Consider the following 15,661-nt stretch of genomic DNA (forward strand, 5'->3'; position numbering starts at 1 on the left):
TAATCATGTATATTCCATTCTTACACTCCCAGTAAACCCTCAACTCCCTGAATTACCTGGGACATGAGGGCCATCCATGGAAGCTTGAAGTTTGAAACAAACAAAAGTAATGGTAAGCAGGTTCCGTTATGGAGCCTGGGCCCAGCCAGGAGGAAGGAGTGTAGGTGGGAGGGGTTGGGGGGAGAAGAGGTGAGGACAGTGAGCCATCAAAAAGTAAGAAGCAAAACAAAACAAAAAACCCCTGCAAAAGTCATTGTGGATGGATTTGGGGGTTAAGGGTTTAGGAGAGGCAGAAAAATCACCTATGTCTAGGAGGGTGGGTAGTGTGGAGAGAGATCTACTTACTTTACTGGTTCAGCCCTAATAGTTTTACGGCAAGGAAATCAACATCAAGGGTGTAGTGCTTAGTGAAGCTCATTGTGGGCAGGGAACAAATCTACCAACTCTGTTATATTGTATTCTACCAAGTGCTTAGTACAATCTCTGCACACAGTAAGCGCTCAATAAATAAGCGCTTTACTTATTTAGCACTTATGTACAAGACCCATTCTAATAAATTATTATTATTATGGTACTTGTTAGGTGCTTACTATGTGCCAAGCACTGTTCTAAGCACTGGGGTAGATACAAGATAATTGGGTTGTACACAGTCCCTTGTCCCACAGGGGGATCACAGCCTTAATCCCCATTTTACAGATGAGGTAACTGAGGCGCTGAGAAGTTAAGCGACTTGCCTAAGGTCACACAGCAGGCATGTGGTGGAGCCAGGATTAGAAGCCAGGACCTCTGATTCCCAGGCCCATGCACTTTCCACTAGGCCATGCAGCCTTCAGCTGCTAAGAGGACTGCAGCACAGTGTCCACACTGTACTGCACTGCCACGACCCAGCAGATGGTTGCCTTGCTAGCTGCCATGGTTTTCACCACTCTAGTTAGCCAACTGTTTTTCAGAATTCCTCCTGGGCTTTTCCTTGAAGAATGTCCTATGTGATTCTCCAGTCAGAAACCTTCACCTCTGATAGCACAGTCCTAGTAGGAAAACCGGGTCTAGAAACCAAGTCTACTGACTGTCAGAATAGTATTCTTTCCTCTGGACCAACATGACTAGATGCACCAAGAGAGTAGGTCCATTGGAACTAATGGGGCACAGAATGTTACTGGGACAAAGTGGCTCAAAACGGGAAAAAAATATTTTATTTTCCAACCTATGTAAGGCATATTTCACAAAATAGAAGATCTCCAAGGTTCACTGTGACAGAAAAAATAAATAGAACTGATTAAGTAAATGTTCCCATCCAGTGACATTCCTGCCAGTGTTACTTCCTAATTAGATGTAATGTACTCCACACTGATAAAAATTACATACAAACTCTCAACACATCAACAGTAGAGCTGAACGCCTGATGTTGCAATTTTTTAGGTGATTCTAAGCATGATCAAATATATACTCATTTGTTATAGCAACCTCAGAAATAGCCTCTCACCCAAGGCAAGAACTAAAGTATGCCAGATGAAAAAGGGAGAAAATAAATTTCATTCATTTGGCTGCCTTTACACTTCCAGGGAGAGGTGAGCAGCTCATATTTTGAACTTCTTTACAAGGCTACTTTACTGCCGGGAATGCTAGCAAAGGTACAGTATGGTGATCTTGGAAAGAGCAAAATGTGTGAGCTGAGGAACAGCAGCTGAAGAGGGCAGACATAAAAGCTGGAGAGTTGGGCGAGTCATCCTATAAAATGAAACGACTATTATGCCATGGGAGAACAAGGGTGAAATGAGTGAAGCAGCTGGTCTAAGCACATTTAAGAAAAAGGATACGGTTGTTCCCACTCCATATAACTATGGCACTTTAATTTAATGGTCATTCCATGATTCTACTCCTTCTTCAGGGCAGCATGGTGGTGAGAGGGGGCAGGTAGGGAGGTCACCAGGTCCACAAACTAGTCCTCGACTTCGGGGAAGCATCAGTCAGCAGCAGTAACACTTCAGTCAGCATGACCCTGATTTTGTAATTGCTGCTTCTACAGGAAATCTCAGGCGTTGCAATATAGCAGCGAAAGCTGACACCGCAGCATCGAGAAGGTCCAGAGTAGGACTGTACTGGGACTCTGTGTGCTTCTGGACCGCTGCTGCTGAATCATAGGAATCCCTTAAGACCAAGCCTTGAACTCAGCGGCTGCCCCTTCCTTCTTTCTCCATCTCCCCGGCCCTACTTCACCCTGTGGCAGCCATGCAGTGTGGGGAAGGTGACGGAACAGGGTCAAGGGAGAGGAAGGCAAAAGAAAAGGAGTGTGTTGCTTGGCAGGTGAAGAGGTGGCCTGCTCCCAGGGGTTAAAGGAAAGGATGGCTACCTGGATCTCCTCATGCCAGGTATTGGAACGATGATGGTCGATCCAATGTGTGAGTCTGCAAGGCCCAGGTGAAGAGAAGGCCCAAGCGGTTATCCAATTGACAGTCCACAGAAGTAGCCTAAATGGATTTGGGGCCTGAATCATCTAGTTAGGTTGAATATGGAACAAACTAACTAGCTCGTTGCTCAAACCTTCACTTTTGGAGTGATGTGCAACACCTGGCAATGCTCAGACTATGTTCCAAAGGCATCACATTGCTCACTGGGCAATTTCTGTTTTCCCAGCCCCTCCTTGGCTAGCCCTGCTCTATCCAGCTGACTGAGGCCATGGACAGTTTGACAGGAGAAGCCTAATAAATTTCTTTGATGGATGTATTCACATAGTAATATTTCAGAAAGAAATAAGTTTTGCAATTTAAATAGGACTAAGAATCCTGGTTCTGCCACTAGTCTGCTGGGTGACCTTGGGAAAGTCACTTCACTTCTCTGTGCCTCAGTTCCCTCATCTGTAAAATGGGGATTAAGAATGTGAGCCCTCTGTGGGACAGGGACTGTATCCTACCCAATCATCTTCTATCTACCCCAGGGCTTAGAACAGTGCCTGGTACAAAGTAAGTGCTTAACAAATACTATTATTATTATTAAGATGTCCCCATTCATGGTTCAGTGCATTTTAAATAATGTTTAATTCAAATTGCAACTTGACATTTTGGAATAAAATACTCCCTGCCTCTCCTCAAACAACATACTCTCTTCCAAAAGAGGAAAAAGAATGTGCTTCTATTCCACTGCAAAGAGAACAATCTGGATTTCATTATCACCACTAAGAAGTTCTTTTTCAGTGGAGTATCAAGACAAGTTTTAGAGAATGTTTTTGGAGTCAATTTTTAAAAGGGAGTTTGAAGAAGTCTAGCTTCGATCAGCAAATCAGTAAGTGATTATTGATGTTTATTAATTGGGAAAGAGGTGATAGAGAACAGATCAAGGTCAAAGGCAGCTTTGGGCAGCCATTTTCCCTTGTATTTTTGGAACAATTTTATTCACTGGGTAGAAGACAAAGCAGTGGGCAGGGATTTAGCAATAAATCTAGATTCTTTCTTAAAATCTGATGGACTTTGCTGGTTAATATCTCCACTGTGAATGTCCAAACTTCGCCCACCCAAAAGCCAGGTAAGGGGGAATACTAGACTGTAGGAGTGGGCTTAATGTAGCCAGGGCAGAAAGATGAGGGGGATGGGCCTGGAACCCTGAAGCAGAGTCAGGAGAGGAGACAGAGTTATGCCTGGAACCCCCTCTGGTCTCCTGAATAGTACTGCCACTGGATCCCCACAGCCACTGGACCCAGAAACCATACCAGTCCAGGGAGCTCTACAGCAGCAGCAGGAGCGGCAAGAGTGGAAACCTCAGGCTAAGATGGAGGAATTTCCATCGGGGGGCAGAGGAGGCTTGAGCACACAGCCAGTCGACAATAGTCCTCCAGGCCCAGGAAAGATGTACAACAGCAGCAGCAGAAGCCTAAGAGCTAGGCCAGTGTGGTTTGCAGTGGTCTGACAGGGAGGGGCCCTCATTAACGCTAGAATTATGCTGCCTATCAGCTCACAGCCAGTTCTCAGCTACTCTGTCCCCTATCAGATACAGATACACTACAGGCCCCCTTAATATCCATTTTAGAAATATTTAAATAACCAGCCTCCCTCAACATCGGCTCCTGCCACTGAGTCCGGTGAGAGCAAACAGGGAGGTCAGAGCCCTACCAACAGCATGCTCACTGACTACAGGTTCTGCAAACTTCCAGAAAGAACCTTTTTGGGAATGGCCTTTTGACACCACTATATGACATTACAGATGTTGCCCGGCAAAGGGGAGCCTGCTATCTTCAGCATCATCAGTGGCCAACTTAGCTCAGCAAACTGCTTCAGCCCAGCCGCAAGTATCCTCCATTGCCACTCACCTCCCAAGTGCCAGACCAGACCGGGCTTGGACAAGGCTGGAGTGCCGAGCAAAGCTGGCTGCATAGAAGCTCTTAGAAAGTACATGATGTCACAACACTGCTACATTTTTAGATCGTGATCCACGCCAGACTTTGCAAGAGCAAGTAGCTGGGTATGATCACAGCTTTTGAAAAAGATAACAGACACCGGAACTGTAACCTCAAAGGGGGGAAAAAAAACCTCTCCCTAAGAAGTACTTGAAAAGCTTTTAAAGCGTAATGTCTCCTTCAAGCATTTTTTTTAAATAGCCCTTTCTTTCAGCCATTACTATTCTGTGACTTTTCTCTCTTTAAGTATCTCTTGAAAGTTTAAATTTAGATCCTGCCACATTCCAAACAACCCTCCTGCTTCTAGTTTGCTGACAAAACATCTATCACAGGACTCTGCAAGGTACTTACATTCATGTTGTTCATAGGGTGGGTAGTTAAGTCGTACTGAAATCAATATAAAGAAGATAAACAGTGGCCAGGCCACTTCCAGGAACAGCTGAAACTGAAAAAGAAAAAAAAGAAAAAAAGAAAAGAACAGTGAATTAAGATGTCAATGATAAAATAGTTTTCCTCGGCAAAATGGCTTCAGGCAGGGAGCAGCAAAGTAGTTAAGGTTAGTACAGTAAGCTGTTCTACACACCATATACAGTCAATATTCAATTACCTATGGTAACAAGGGTAGAAATGGAATGAATTTTTGAAATGTACAGATAATATGAAACACGACCTGAAATCCCCTATTAGGCAAGGTTACCATGAATTTTTGCCCACTCCCTGTCCTGCCACCTGACAGATGGTTGACAGGATTCACAAAAGTCTTTTTTTAAGTTGTGGTCACTTTGGCAATGATGGGTGACAGAAGGCAGCTGGGAGCCCAGATAGGAGAAGAGCAGCAGGAACAAGATCAGATTAAAAAAAAAAAAGTATCGGTGACTGATTCGGTTGCCGCTATGACTACCACGGTCTGTAGTTCCCATTTTGATGGGCCATTTCAGAGTACTTGGGCACTGAAAGAGATGGTGAGGAGCAGCAGCAATGATCATGGTAGCAGCAAAAGCTATATTGGTTGCTCGCTCTTTTTTTTTTAACCTTTTCCCACTTTTCTGCTCTAAACCAATGACATATGCTTTACTATGTTTTTCCTTGAGTGAAGCAGTGTGGCTTACTGGAAAGAGCACTGGAAAGGGCTTGGGAGTCAGAGGTCATGGGTTCTAATCCTGGCTCTGCCACTTGTCAGGTGTGTGACTTTGGGCAAGTCACTTAACTTCTCTGTGTCTCAGTTACCTCATCTGTAAAATGGGGATTAAGACTGTGAGCCCGACGTGGGACAACCTGATGACCTTGTATCTACCCCAGCGCTTAGAACAGTGCTTGGCACACAGTAAGTGCTTAACAAATACCATTATTAGTATTATTATTTTGTGTCAAGCCACTTTTGCATTTCTCCCCCTTCCCCGCCCCAATCTTACAGCCATAATGTAGACAAACAGTAGGAAGAGAGAAGAGAAATAAAGAGCTTCAATATGTAATAGACACAAACTGGGTAAAGAGTCCCTGAATTTCCTTTTTGAAGTGTTGGGAACATTCTCTAAAAAATTGAGACTACTCCACGCAAAAAGAATTCAGAGGGTTCCTTCTGGAAAATGCTGCTTTGAAGGAATATGCTGCTTACTTTTCTTTTTTGCTTAAATTGCTGTTAGCCTTGTTTCTAAGAAAACTGACTTGAAGCAACCTAGTATTTATATAACCAAATGATACAGATTAATTTGTATTCGCTCCTTTTTGGAGTCACTATGGAACAGATATTTATCTAAAGTTATAAAAAAATAAAAGTCCCAATCTGCTGCCCTCTCCACACTTGTCACACTCAGTTCTCCCATAATGCAGGGGGCATAGAACACCATATTAAGGAAAACTTGCATCGTAGTACTTGCCCCATGCCTGATGTGACACATATGCTCATAACTGTTTCTTTTGACACCACATCGCATCCCAGCCAGACTGACATGTGTTATCAGAAAATCATTCCCTAATTTTGCCATCAGGTTCTATCTGACACCCATGATGAAAACCTGCATTCTCGTTGAAGCAGCATGGCGTAGTGGATAGAGCATGAGCTTGGGAGTCAGAAGGTCGTGGTTTTGAATTCCGGCTCCACCACTTGTCTGCTGGGTGACATTGGGCAAGTCACTTCACTTCTCTGTGCCTCAGTTACCTCATCTGAAAAATGGAGATCGAGACTGGGAGCCCCATATGGGACAGGGACTATGTCCAACCTGATTTGCTTGTATACAGCCCAGTGCTTAGTACAGTGCCTGGCATACAGTAAATACTTAACAAATACCACAATTATTATTATTATTTTTATGTATATATTAAAGGATGCCAGACCAACAGACAGAGAAGATGGTAAAAGGGCTGTGAATTTGGTCTAAAATTTTTACTGCGTTGAATTAAAAGATTTACAAGTCTCTTTCAAATGCATTTATCATTGTCTGGTAAATCTAGGACTGGAAATTATGGATTTCTAGTCATGCATACTAATGGGGACTGAAATGAACCAAAAGTAAATTAAGACATAAATTAATGTCATAAGAAATCGAGGGCTTTATACTTTTTATAAACCTCAATTTTAAATTTGTGTGGAAATCATTTGTTCAACTATCACTCTTGAAAAAAAACAAACTGACAAATCTCATGCTTGCTGAACATGATGTTCCTTCCAAATGCTCCCAGGAGTAAGATTTGTATCTCAGGGCAAGATATAATCCAGACTGCTCCTGTATAGTGAGTCTCTAAAATTAGTCCCTGACATTCAACACAGAACTCTCCTTCCTCAAACAGGAGAAAATCCTAAGTATTTCTCCCTCTTTGAACCTACCTCTGAAGGTCTAATCATATGCACAGTTTTTGTTTTCTGCTAAGGTCTCCATCCTAATCCTCTTTCACCTCACATCTGCCTTTGACACTGTGGCCCAACCCCTTCTCCTGGAAACCATCTAATCTTGGCTTCACCAACACTGTCTTCTCCTGGTTCTCCTCCTATCTCTCTGGCCACTACTTCTCAGTCTCTTTTGCCAGCTCCTTCTCTGCCTCCCACCCTCTGTCACCAAATCCTGTCGGTACTACCTTCACAAAATTGCTAAAATCCACACTTTCCTCACCATCCAAACTGCTGCCATGGTGATCCAAGCATTTATTATATCCCCCTTGACTGCTGCATCAGCCTCCTCGCTGATCTCCCTATTCTTGTCCATACTTCACTCTGCTGCCCAGGTCATTTTTCTAAAAAAAATAAAACCATTCAATTCATGTCTCCCCACTCCTCACGAACCTCCAGTGGTTGCCCATCCATCTCTGCGTCAAACAGAAACTCTTTACCATCAGATTTGAGACACTCAATCAGCACACTTCCTCCTACCTTACCTTGCTGATTTCTTACTACAACACAGCCCACCTACTCACCGAACGTGCCTACCAACTCGGTTATACTGTACCCTCCCGAGTGCTTAGTACAGTGCTTGGCACATAGCACTTAATAAAGACGATCGAGTTCACCTCTATCTCCTCTATCTTGTTGCTGACCTCTTGCCCATGTCCTCCCTCTGGCATGGAACTCCCACCCCCTTGGTATACGACAAATCACCACTCACCCACCACACTTTAAAGTCATCTAAAAACCACAACTCCTCCAAGAGGCCTTCCCTAACTAAGCTCTCTTTTCCCCTACTCCCTCTCCCTTCTGCCTTGTCTATGTCTGGACACTTTAAACACTTGATATCCATAGCACTTACATACATATGCATGATTGATTTTAATGTTCGTCTCCCCCTCTAGACTGTAAGCTTCATGTGATCAGGGAATGTGTCCATCCAACTGTTGTATGCTTAGTGCAATGTTCTGCACACAGTAAGTTCCCAATAAATACCTCTAATTGATAAATTGATCCCCAATGTCAAGATAAGCATTTACCCTCCAAATTAAACTATCAATCCTTAACTATATACATCCCAAAAGACTAAAATTAAAATGGAAGACTATGCCAAAAAAGTTGTTTTCTGTCCTGATCAAGGGCAGTATTGTAAAGGGGATTTTTACTTAAACTACAGATTTGCTTTTCTTGATATTTTGACTTTCGTATGCGATGCATATATTACTTGGCTCATTTTAGTTTTTCCATTAAATATACCTAAATTCTCCTTCAATGATTTTCAGAACTCAGTTGAAAACAAGTGTACACATTTGTCATGTGGGGGCTCCTGATAAGAAAGGCAGAGATCTTTAAATTGCTCATCATTCACGGAGATTTGCCTTAAAGGGACAACCCTGCTGCACCTTTGGAAAAAAAAAATTCAAGAAATCTGCATAAACCTTAATGGCTCTAGGCGTATCTCACAAACCAGTAGTCTTTGATACTAGTGCTCTTTGTTGCAATTCATTACATTAGGATTCAAAATAGCTTATATTCAGCAGGAGCTAAAGGGATATTCTTATCCATATGCTTGAACCCTTGTATGATGTCTAGACTGGGCTGCAAATCGGCCTGATGGAAAATTGCTGCCCGGAGTTCAAGCACCAGCTCTGTGCAGCTCTCCCCACTTTGTCACCACCCTGTTTGGTTTCTGGAGGCTGCATAGAGCATCATCCCCTCCCTCACACACACTTTCTCAGTGTGCCTGCAAGGAAATAGGGTGATAGGACTTTAAGGCAAGGGAAAGCCTGTAAATCAATCTGTCAATCACCTACCTGTACATTTACCATCTAATTGATAGGCTGAATTGACAGGTTTCCTAGGGTGGGTTCTGATGATTTCTCAAAAATTAATTCTGCCCCAGACACCACCACCGACCACAAACAAATGTAATATTTCATTTTCAAAAAACAAACAAACGGGTAACATTGTGCGTTTTTCATTCTTTTTTGTTAGTGTCTATTTCCTTAGCTTTCCTGGGATCCCTTTGTTCAGTTTTTTGCTAATTCATATGGTGTGGAGAACATCACAGTCATTTAGCACAAATTAATTCAGTTCTATAATAAATGGCGGGAGGACAGAAAAGGAACAGGAAAACCAAGCCACTACAAATGTTTGTCTGTGTAAAATAAAATACTCCCCCATTTTACCCCCACCCCCAAGGCTAGTTAAATCGAGAAAGACAAGCCTCAGGAAATATAAATTGGCACTTGGTATAGCCCATCTCCAACTTGCTCTCAGTTATAGATCTGATTCCTTGCCAGTAAAGCAAGCAGCAAAAACAGATAATATAACACATTCAAATTGTCTATTTTAGCAGAAATATGACCCCCTGAGCTTGGCTTCCCTTCTTTAATGGGGATAAGTGGGGAAGCCAGTAAAATTTTATTTAAAAAAAACCACTGCCCGCTGGTTAGGATGTTCTGTAGTATATTGTAAGAAAGGCATTGAGATTTCTGCACTATTCTAACACCCTCCTGTCCCCCAGTTTATTACTAGCAAGGGCCTGTTCCTCAACCCCTTCTATCTACAGCCAAAGGGAAGATATTCGAGTTGAAATCCTCTGAAATCCAGTCCACCCCCACCCCCCTCAAAAACCTTGTTTATACTGAATGGCTTCCACCCACACACAGATTTGCGCGAATTTGAGCTTTGCACCCAATTTTCGCAATTCTAATCTCGGTGCACTCCCCCTTTTTTTCCAAGAGAAAAGAAAGGGGGTGGGGGACATACCATGTACTGACCACTACCCTGGGTTGATACAACAGGAAAGCCTCCCTTCCTCCTCCTCCCAAACCCACCAATTGCCCCGACTAAAATACAAAAAGCAAGAAAAGTTCTACCCCAAAAGAAATCATCGGGCAACAATAAAAATGAAGGGAGCAAAAATCTACCAGTAGAGTAATAATTGTAATATAACTACACTCTGGAGTTTCTTAATTTAATATTCTTCCCTTCCCGGTGCCCTATCTGAAAGATCACAGAGGAATCATTAACAAGGCTTTGAGCCATAGGGAAGGAAAAAAAGAAAGCAATTAAAGCCATCTCTGCTTGAGGCTTTCAGTGAAAGGTAACTAATGAGCCCTTAAAACAATTACATATCCTGCATTTGCCCCCGAGGGGCTAACAGTGAGGAGGGAAAGCGGGCTACTGCTGTTACCTTTAACCAAAAGGCAATGAAGCCTCAGAAGAGAGTCACCTTCCCCCCAAAAGAAGATCAGTAGTAAAAGCCAAATGGTCCTCTTTTTTGATTCAATAAAGGAGTAGTCAACAGTCCCTTTGAGCGAGATGGGACAGGGACTTGCTCTCTGTCTTCAATCCAGCTCCAACTTTCTGAACTGCAAGCTTTCATCAGGCAAGGGAGATATTCCCCAGGACCTAAGGTCCAGAGATTCAAGATTGCCACCGAAGATGAAACAACCTTCCCTTTATTAAATACAACAAAATGCATTTCCTCTAGAAATTAGGACGGGTGACAAGAGGTAGTTGGGACACAATACTAGACTTGCTCAAAGAGGAAGAAACGTTTAAAGAAAGTTAAGCAATATTTAGCCCCAGTCCCAGGATCAATCCCCAGGCTTTTGCCGTCTATCCCCTCAAATATTCATCATTGTAACTCCTACACTTGTAAGCTTCTTATGGTAATCAATTGACTGCAGATTGATTGATTGATTGTAGAGGAGACCCAAACGAAGATTTCCTTTTAAAGGGAATCAACCACACCATGTTATATATTGCATTTCACTTCTTCCAGGTTACTTCTTGAAACCTACCCATATTAAACTAACACTCTAAGTGCACAGTAACTCAGACTGGGAAGGAGATATTTTCTAAAACAATTTTTTTTTTTGCTCAAAAGCCTCCAATGGTTACCAACTTCCCGTCACAGCAAGCGGAAACTCCTGATCATTGGCTTTATGGCATTCAATAAATTCTCTCCCCTCTAGTTATTAATAATAAAAATAATAATAATCACTGCGGTATTTGTTAAGCCTTACTAGGTGCCAACCACTGCACTAAGCACTGCAGAAGATATAAGATAATCAAATCAGACACGGTTCTGACTCACATGGGGCTCATACTCTAATGGGGATCGAGAAGAGGTGTTTCATCCCCACTTTACAGATGAGGAAACTGAGGCATAGAGAAATTAAATGACTTATCAAAGATCACACATCAGGGAAGTACTTCTCCCACCACACTCAAGCTCACATGCCTGGGTCCTCTCAAGCCAACCTACTAATCGGGGCTCATTTTCGTCTCTATTACTGCCAACCTCTTGCTCCCTCCCTCCCTTCTGCTGGGAACTCCCTCTTCTTTCACATCCCGCTTCAAGGCTTTTGTGAAATCACATCTCCTCCAGAAGACCTTCCCTGATTAATCTCTCATCTCCCTCCCACCCTATTTCCCCCTGCTTATTGCCACCTCAGCACTTCCATGTCTCCCGCTTTTGGGTACCCACCTACCCTACTCCTAGCATTTATGCACATATCATTAATCTTTGTTGCTTTCCCCCTAATGGTACTTGTTAAGCACTTACTATGTGCCAAGCACTGTGCTAAGCACTGGGGTAGATACGAGTTAATCAGGTCAGGCACAGTGCCTGTCCCACATGGGGCTCATGCTCTTAATCCCCATTTTATAGATGAGGTAACTGAGGCCCAGAGAAGTGAAGTGACTTGCTCAAGGTCATACAGCAGGCATGTGGCAGAGTTTGGATTATTCATTCATTCAATTGTATTTATTGAGTGCTTACTGTGTGCAGAGCACTGCACTAAGCGCTGGGGAAGTACAAGTTGGCAACATATATTAGATATTGCCAACCTGGATTAGAACCCAGGTCCCTACTTGCAATCTGTTTATTAGTTTATGTCTTTCCTGCTGGATTGCAAACTTCTTGAGGTCAGGGATCATGTCTGCCAACCCTATTGTACTCTCCCAAGTGCTTGGGATTATGCTCTTAATTAAGTGCTCAATAAATAGTATTGCCTGATGGAACTCTGGTTTCCTTGCTGACCCCAACCTACTATTCTATCACAAATTTTTGAAGGTGCCTACATAGAAATGTGCTATTGCTCCCTGCCCTTTAGTTTCTTCCAAACTCTATTATTGGTTCAGTGGAAAGAGTCTGACTCTGAACATGGGGGGACCTGGGTTCTAGTCACAGATCTGCAAGTAGAGGAAAGCCTATTGGAGCTATCCCATCTGTGGTCAATTGATCAATCCGTCATTCTATGGTATTAAGCGCTCATTGTGTGTGAGAGCACTGTACTGAGAGCTTGGGACAGTACGACCGAGTAGTGAAGGCTTCTGACCGAGGAACCACCTCGGGTATTCTGAGAGGAGGACAGAGATAGCAGGAATCCTAAAAAAATAACTGACATCCTTGAAGGCAACTGCCTGCCAGGAATGAATCGATTACAGTGTTTAATGGATTACTCGCTTTTTTATCCCTGCAGGTCCTGTTCCCAGTTCAGCGCTACGTGGGTCCAGCATGTACAAAATCTTTGCGTGCTTTTTGTAACATGGTGCACCTTTACCCACTTACATGCTTGTTGCACCCCATGCACCCCAAAAGAGGAGGAGTGGCACTAGGCAAGACATCAGCATCACCAATTCCTTTGTGCAGGTTCTCAGGACTGAGAAGAAGTTCTACCACCTGTTTCCCCAAGTAAGTCTTCCAGAAATGTAACCACTGGAGAAAGAGCTTGAGTAATTACTATTGCTAAAGAGAAGCAGCATGGCTCAGTGGAAAGAGCATGGGCTTTGGAGTCAGAGGTTATGGGTTCGAATCCCAGCTCCGCCAACTGTCAGCTGTGTGACTTTGGGCAAGTCACTTAACTTCTCTGGGCCTCAGTTCCCTCATCTGGAAAATGGGGATTAAGACTGTGAGCCCCACGTGGGACAACCTGATCCCCTTGTATCCCCCCAGTGCTTAGAACAGTGCTTTGCATATAGTAAGTGCTTAACAAATACCATCATTATTATTATTAGTGTAGTGCGCCCACTTACTTATTCTTAATAAATGTAGGAATTAACTGTGATCCCCAATATGGTATAAAGTCATAAATACTGCTTCCTTTGATCCGGGGCGTTCACTGTATGCTTTTCAGTGCAGTCTTCACTAACCTTCCTTGGGGGTGTGGGGGGGTATTATTACCCCCAAGGAATTGAGGAAGATATTGAAACAGACAGGGGTTGACTGACCCGCTCAAGGTCAAGAGGGCCGCTAATAGAGTAGTAGCAGGGTGGCTTAGGGGCAAAGGCACAGGCTTGGGAGTCAGAGGATGTGGGTTCTAATCCCAACTCTGCCACTTGTCTGTTGTGTGACCTTGGGCAAGCCACTTAACTTCTCTGTGCCTCAGTTACCTCATCTGTAAAATGAGGATTAAGCCTGTGAGCCCCAGTGCTTAGAAAAGTGCTTGCAATATAGTAAGCATTTAACAAATACCATTATCATTATTATTATTACAATCCCCAAAGAAACTTCCATGTCCCATGTGTCAAACTGGAATTATGGGACTGAGAAGGGCACAGCTGACGTAAAAGGAACAAATTAATCCTTGGTCCCTCTGATGAAAGTGTGAAACAAGATTGTCCCTATCCCTAGATAAGGCTTTGTGTCAAGGACACCAGCCAGTCAAGAATTGAAATATTACACTCAAAAACCCATATCCTCCCCCTTCCCCCCCCCACCCCCACACATATACACATTACTCAGAAACAGCACTCAGTTGCAAGGAACTCAAGCTCAACTCAAACAGGTAGCCTAGAAATGCAGAACACCACCCAGGGGCAGCTAGCGATCTGAATAACGGGGTGGGCATGCACAATTCTACTGCTTTTAAGGGCTGGCGGCTGAGCCAGACATTCATTCAATCGTATTTATTGAGTGCTTACTGTGTGCAGAGCACTGTACTAAGTGCTTGAGACATCCAAACTTCCAGGGTGGGTGTCCACGAATAAGTCCTTAGAGTGGCTTCAATATCTACCTTTGAGAATGCCAACTCTGACCGTTAAGACAGACCAACCTTATTATCACCCTCGTTTTCAGCCTTCTGGGAGGCATTCATATCCTCTTACCATCAACTACCTCCCTCCACTGTTACTGGAGACCAAGTCATTCCTTGGGAGTAAGTAACACACAAGAGTCACGACACCCCTCTACCGTTCCCTTCCAGAAAAATGTTTTCTTTGGAAAACTTCAACAACTTATGAGGCAAAAAAAGTCACAGAGAAACATAAGCTTACTGTTTGTCTTCTCCTGAAAGTAAAATTCTTCCAAAGCAGCAATCCAAGCTGAGACCAAAAAGCCATCTTTCCTCAGCATGCAGGCTCAGCTCCCCTGGTGTGACAGGGGCAGTGGCAACAGCGCACTGCAGGGACACTGTGGCTGGTCATTAACTGGAAGATAAAACAGGAGAGGAGGAGAGTTCCCATTAGTCAATACAGCAAATCCAAAACCAATGAGGTCCAGTACCCTAGTCCCTTATCCTAAGACCATCCACCTCCCAGACCTTGGCCAATGATAATCATCCAGAATCTCATTTTCCATTCTTAAATCTTTAGCAACAATTACTGCAATGAAACGGTGCTCCAACAGATAAGACAGTCATCTGATCGATGGTATTTATCATCATCATCAATCGTATTTATTGAGCGCTTACTATGTGCAGAGCACTGTACTAAGCGCTTGGGAAGTACAAATTGGCAACATATAGAGACAGTCCCTACCCAACAGTGGGCTCACAGTCTAAAAGGGGAAGACAGAGAACAAAACCAAACATACTAACAAAATAAAATAAATAGAATAGATATGTACAAGTAAAATAAATAAATAAATAGAGTAATAAATATGTACAAACATATATACATATATACAGGTAATATGGAGTACTTATGGAGTACTTACTGTGTTCAGAGCAGTGGCTTTAGTGCTTGGGAGAGTACAATACAACAAAGTTGGTAAACACATTCCCTGCCCACAAGGAGCTTACAGTCTAGAGGGGAGACAGATATTAAGGGTAAATTATGGCTATGTAGCTAAGTGCTGTGGGGTTGAGGATGGGGTGACTATCAAGTGCTTAAAGGGAACAGATCCAGAGGGAAGACGTGGATAAGGGGTCGGCAGCGAGATAGGCGAGATCAAGGTACATAGAGTAGGTTGGTGTTAGAGGAGCTAAGTGTGTGGGCTGGGTTGGAGTAGGAAATCAGTGAGGGAAGGCAGAAGAGCTGATCGAGTGCTTTAAAGCTGACAGTAAGGAGTTTCTGTTTCATGTGGAGGTAGATGAGCAACCACTAGAGGTAATTGAGGAGTGGAGATATGTGAACTGAACTTTTTTTTTTTTTTTTAAAGAAAA

The 15,661-nt window shown here is 43.2% G+C and overlaps 1 protein-coding gene across 2 annotated transcripts in view; it reads right to left on the reverse strand.

Annotated features, from left to right (window-relative positions):
• ABCA1 (ATP binding cassette subfamily A member 1) overlaps positions 1-14,691 on the reverse strand; it is a 115,108-nt gene extending 100,417 nt beyond the window's left edge. For both annotated transcript variants that reach the window (XR_005456595.1, XM_038769501.1), the window contains exons 1-2: positions 14,553-14,691; positions 4,739-4,832 (exon numbers count right to left, since the gene is read on the reverse strand). Coding sequence is in view for 1 of the 2 variants with exons in the window: in XM_038769501.1 (XP_038625429.1) it covers positions 4,739-4,832; positions 14,553-14,618 (160 nt within the window). In the remaining variant the exon portion in view is untranslated. The remainder of the gene's footprint in view (positions 1-4,738; positions 4,833-14,552) is intronic.
• Positions 14,692-15,661: the final 970 nt, after the last annotated feature.

This window comes from Tachyglossus aculeatus, chromosome X4 (assembly GCF_015852505.1).
Source record: "Tachyglossus aculeatus isolate mTacAcu1 chromosome X4, mTacAcu1.pri, whole genome shotgun sequence".
Taxonomy (NCBI): Eukaryota; Metazoa; Chordata; class Mammalia; order Monotremata; family Tachyglossidae; genus Tachyglossus; species Tachyglossus aculeatus.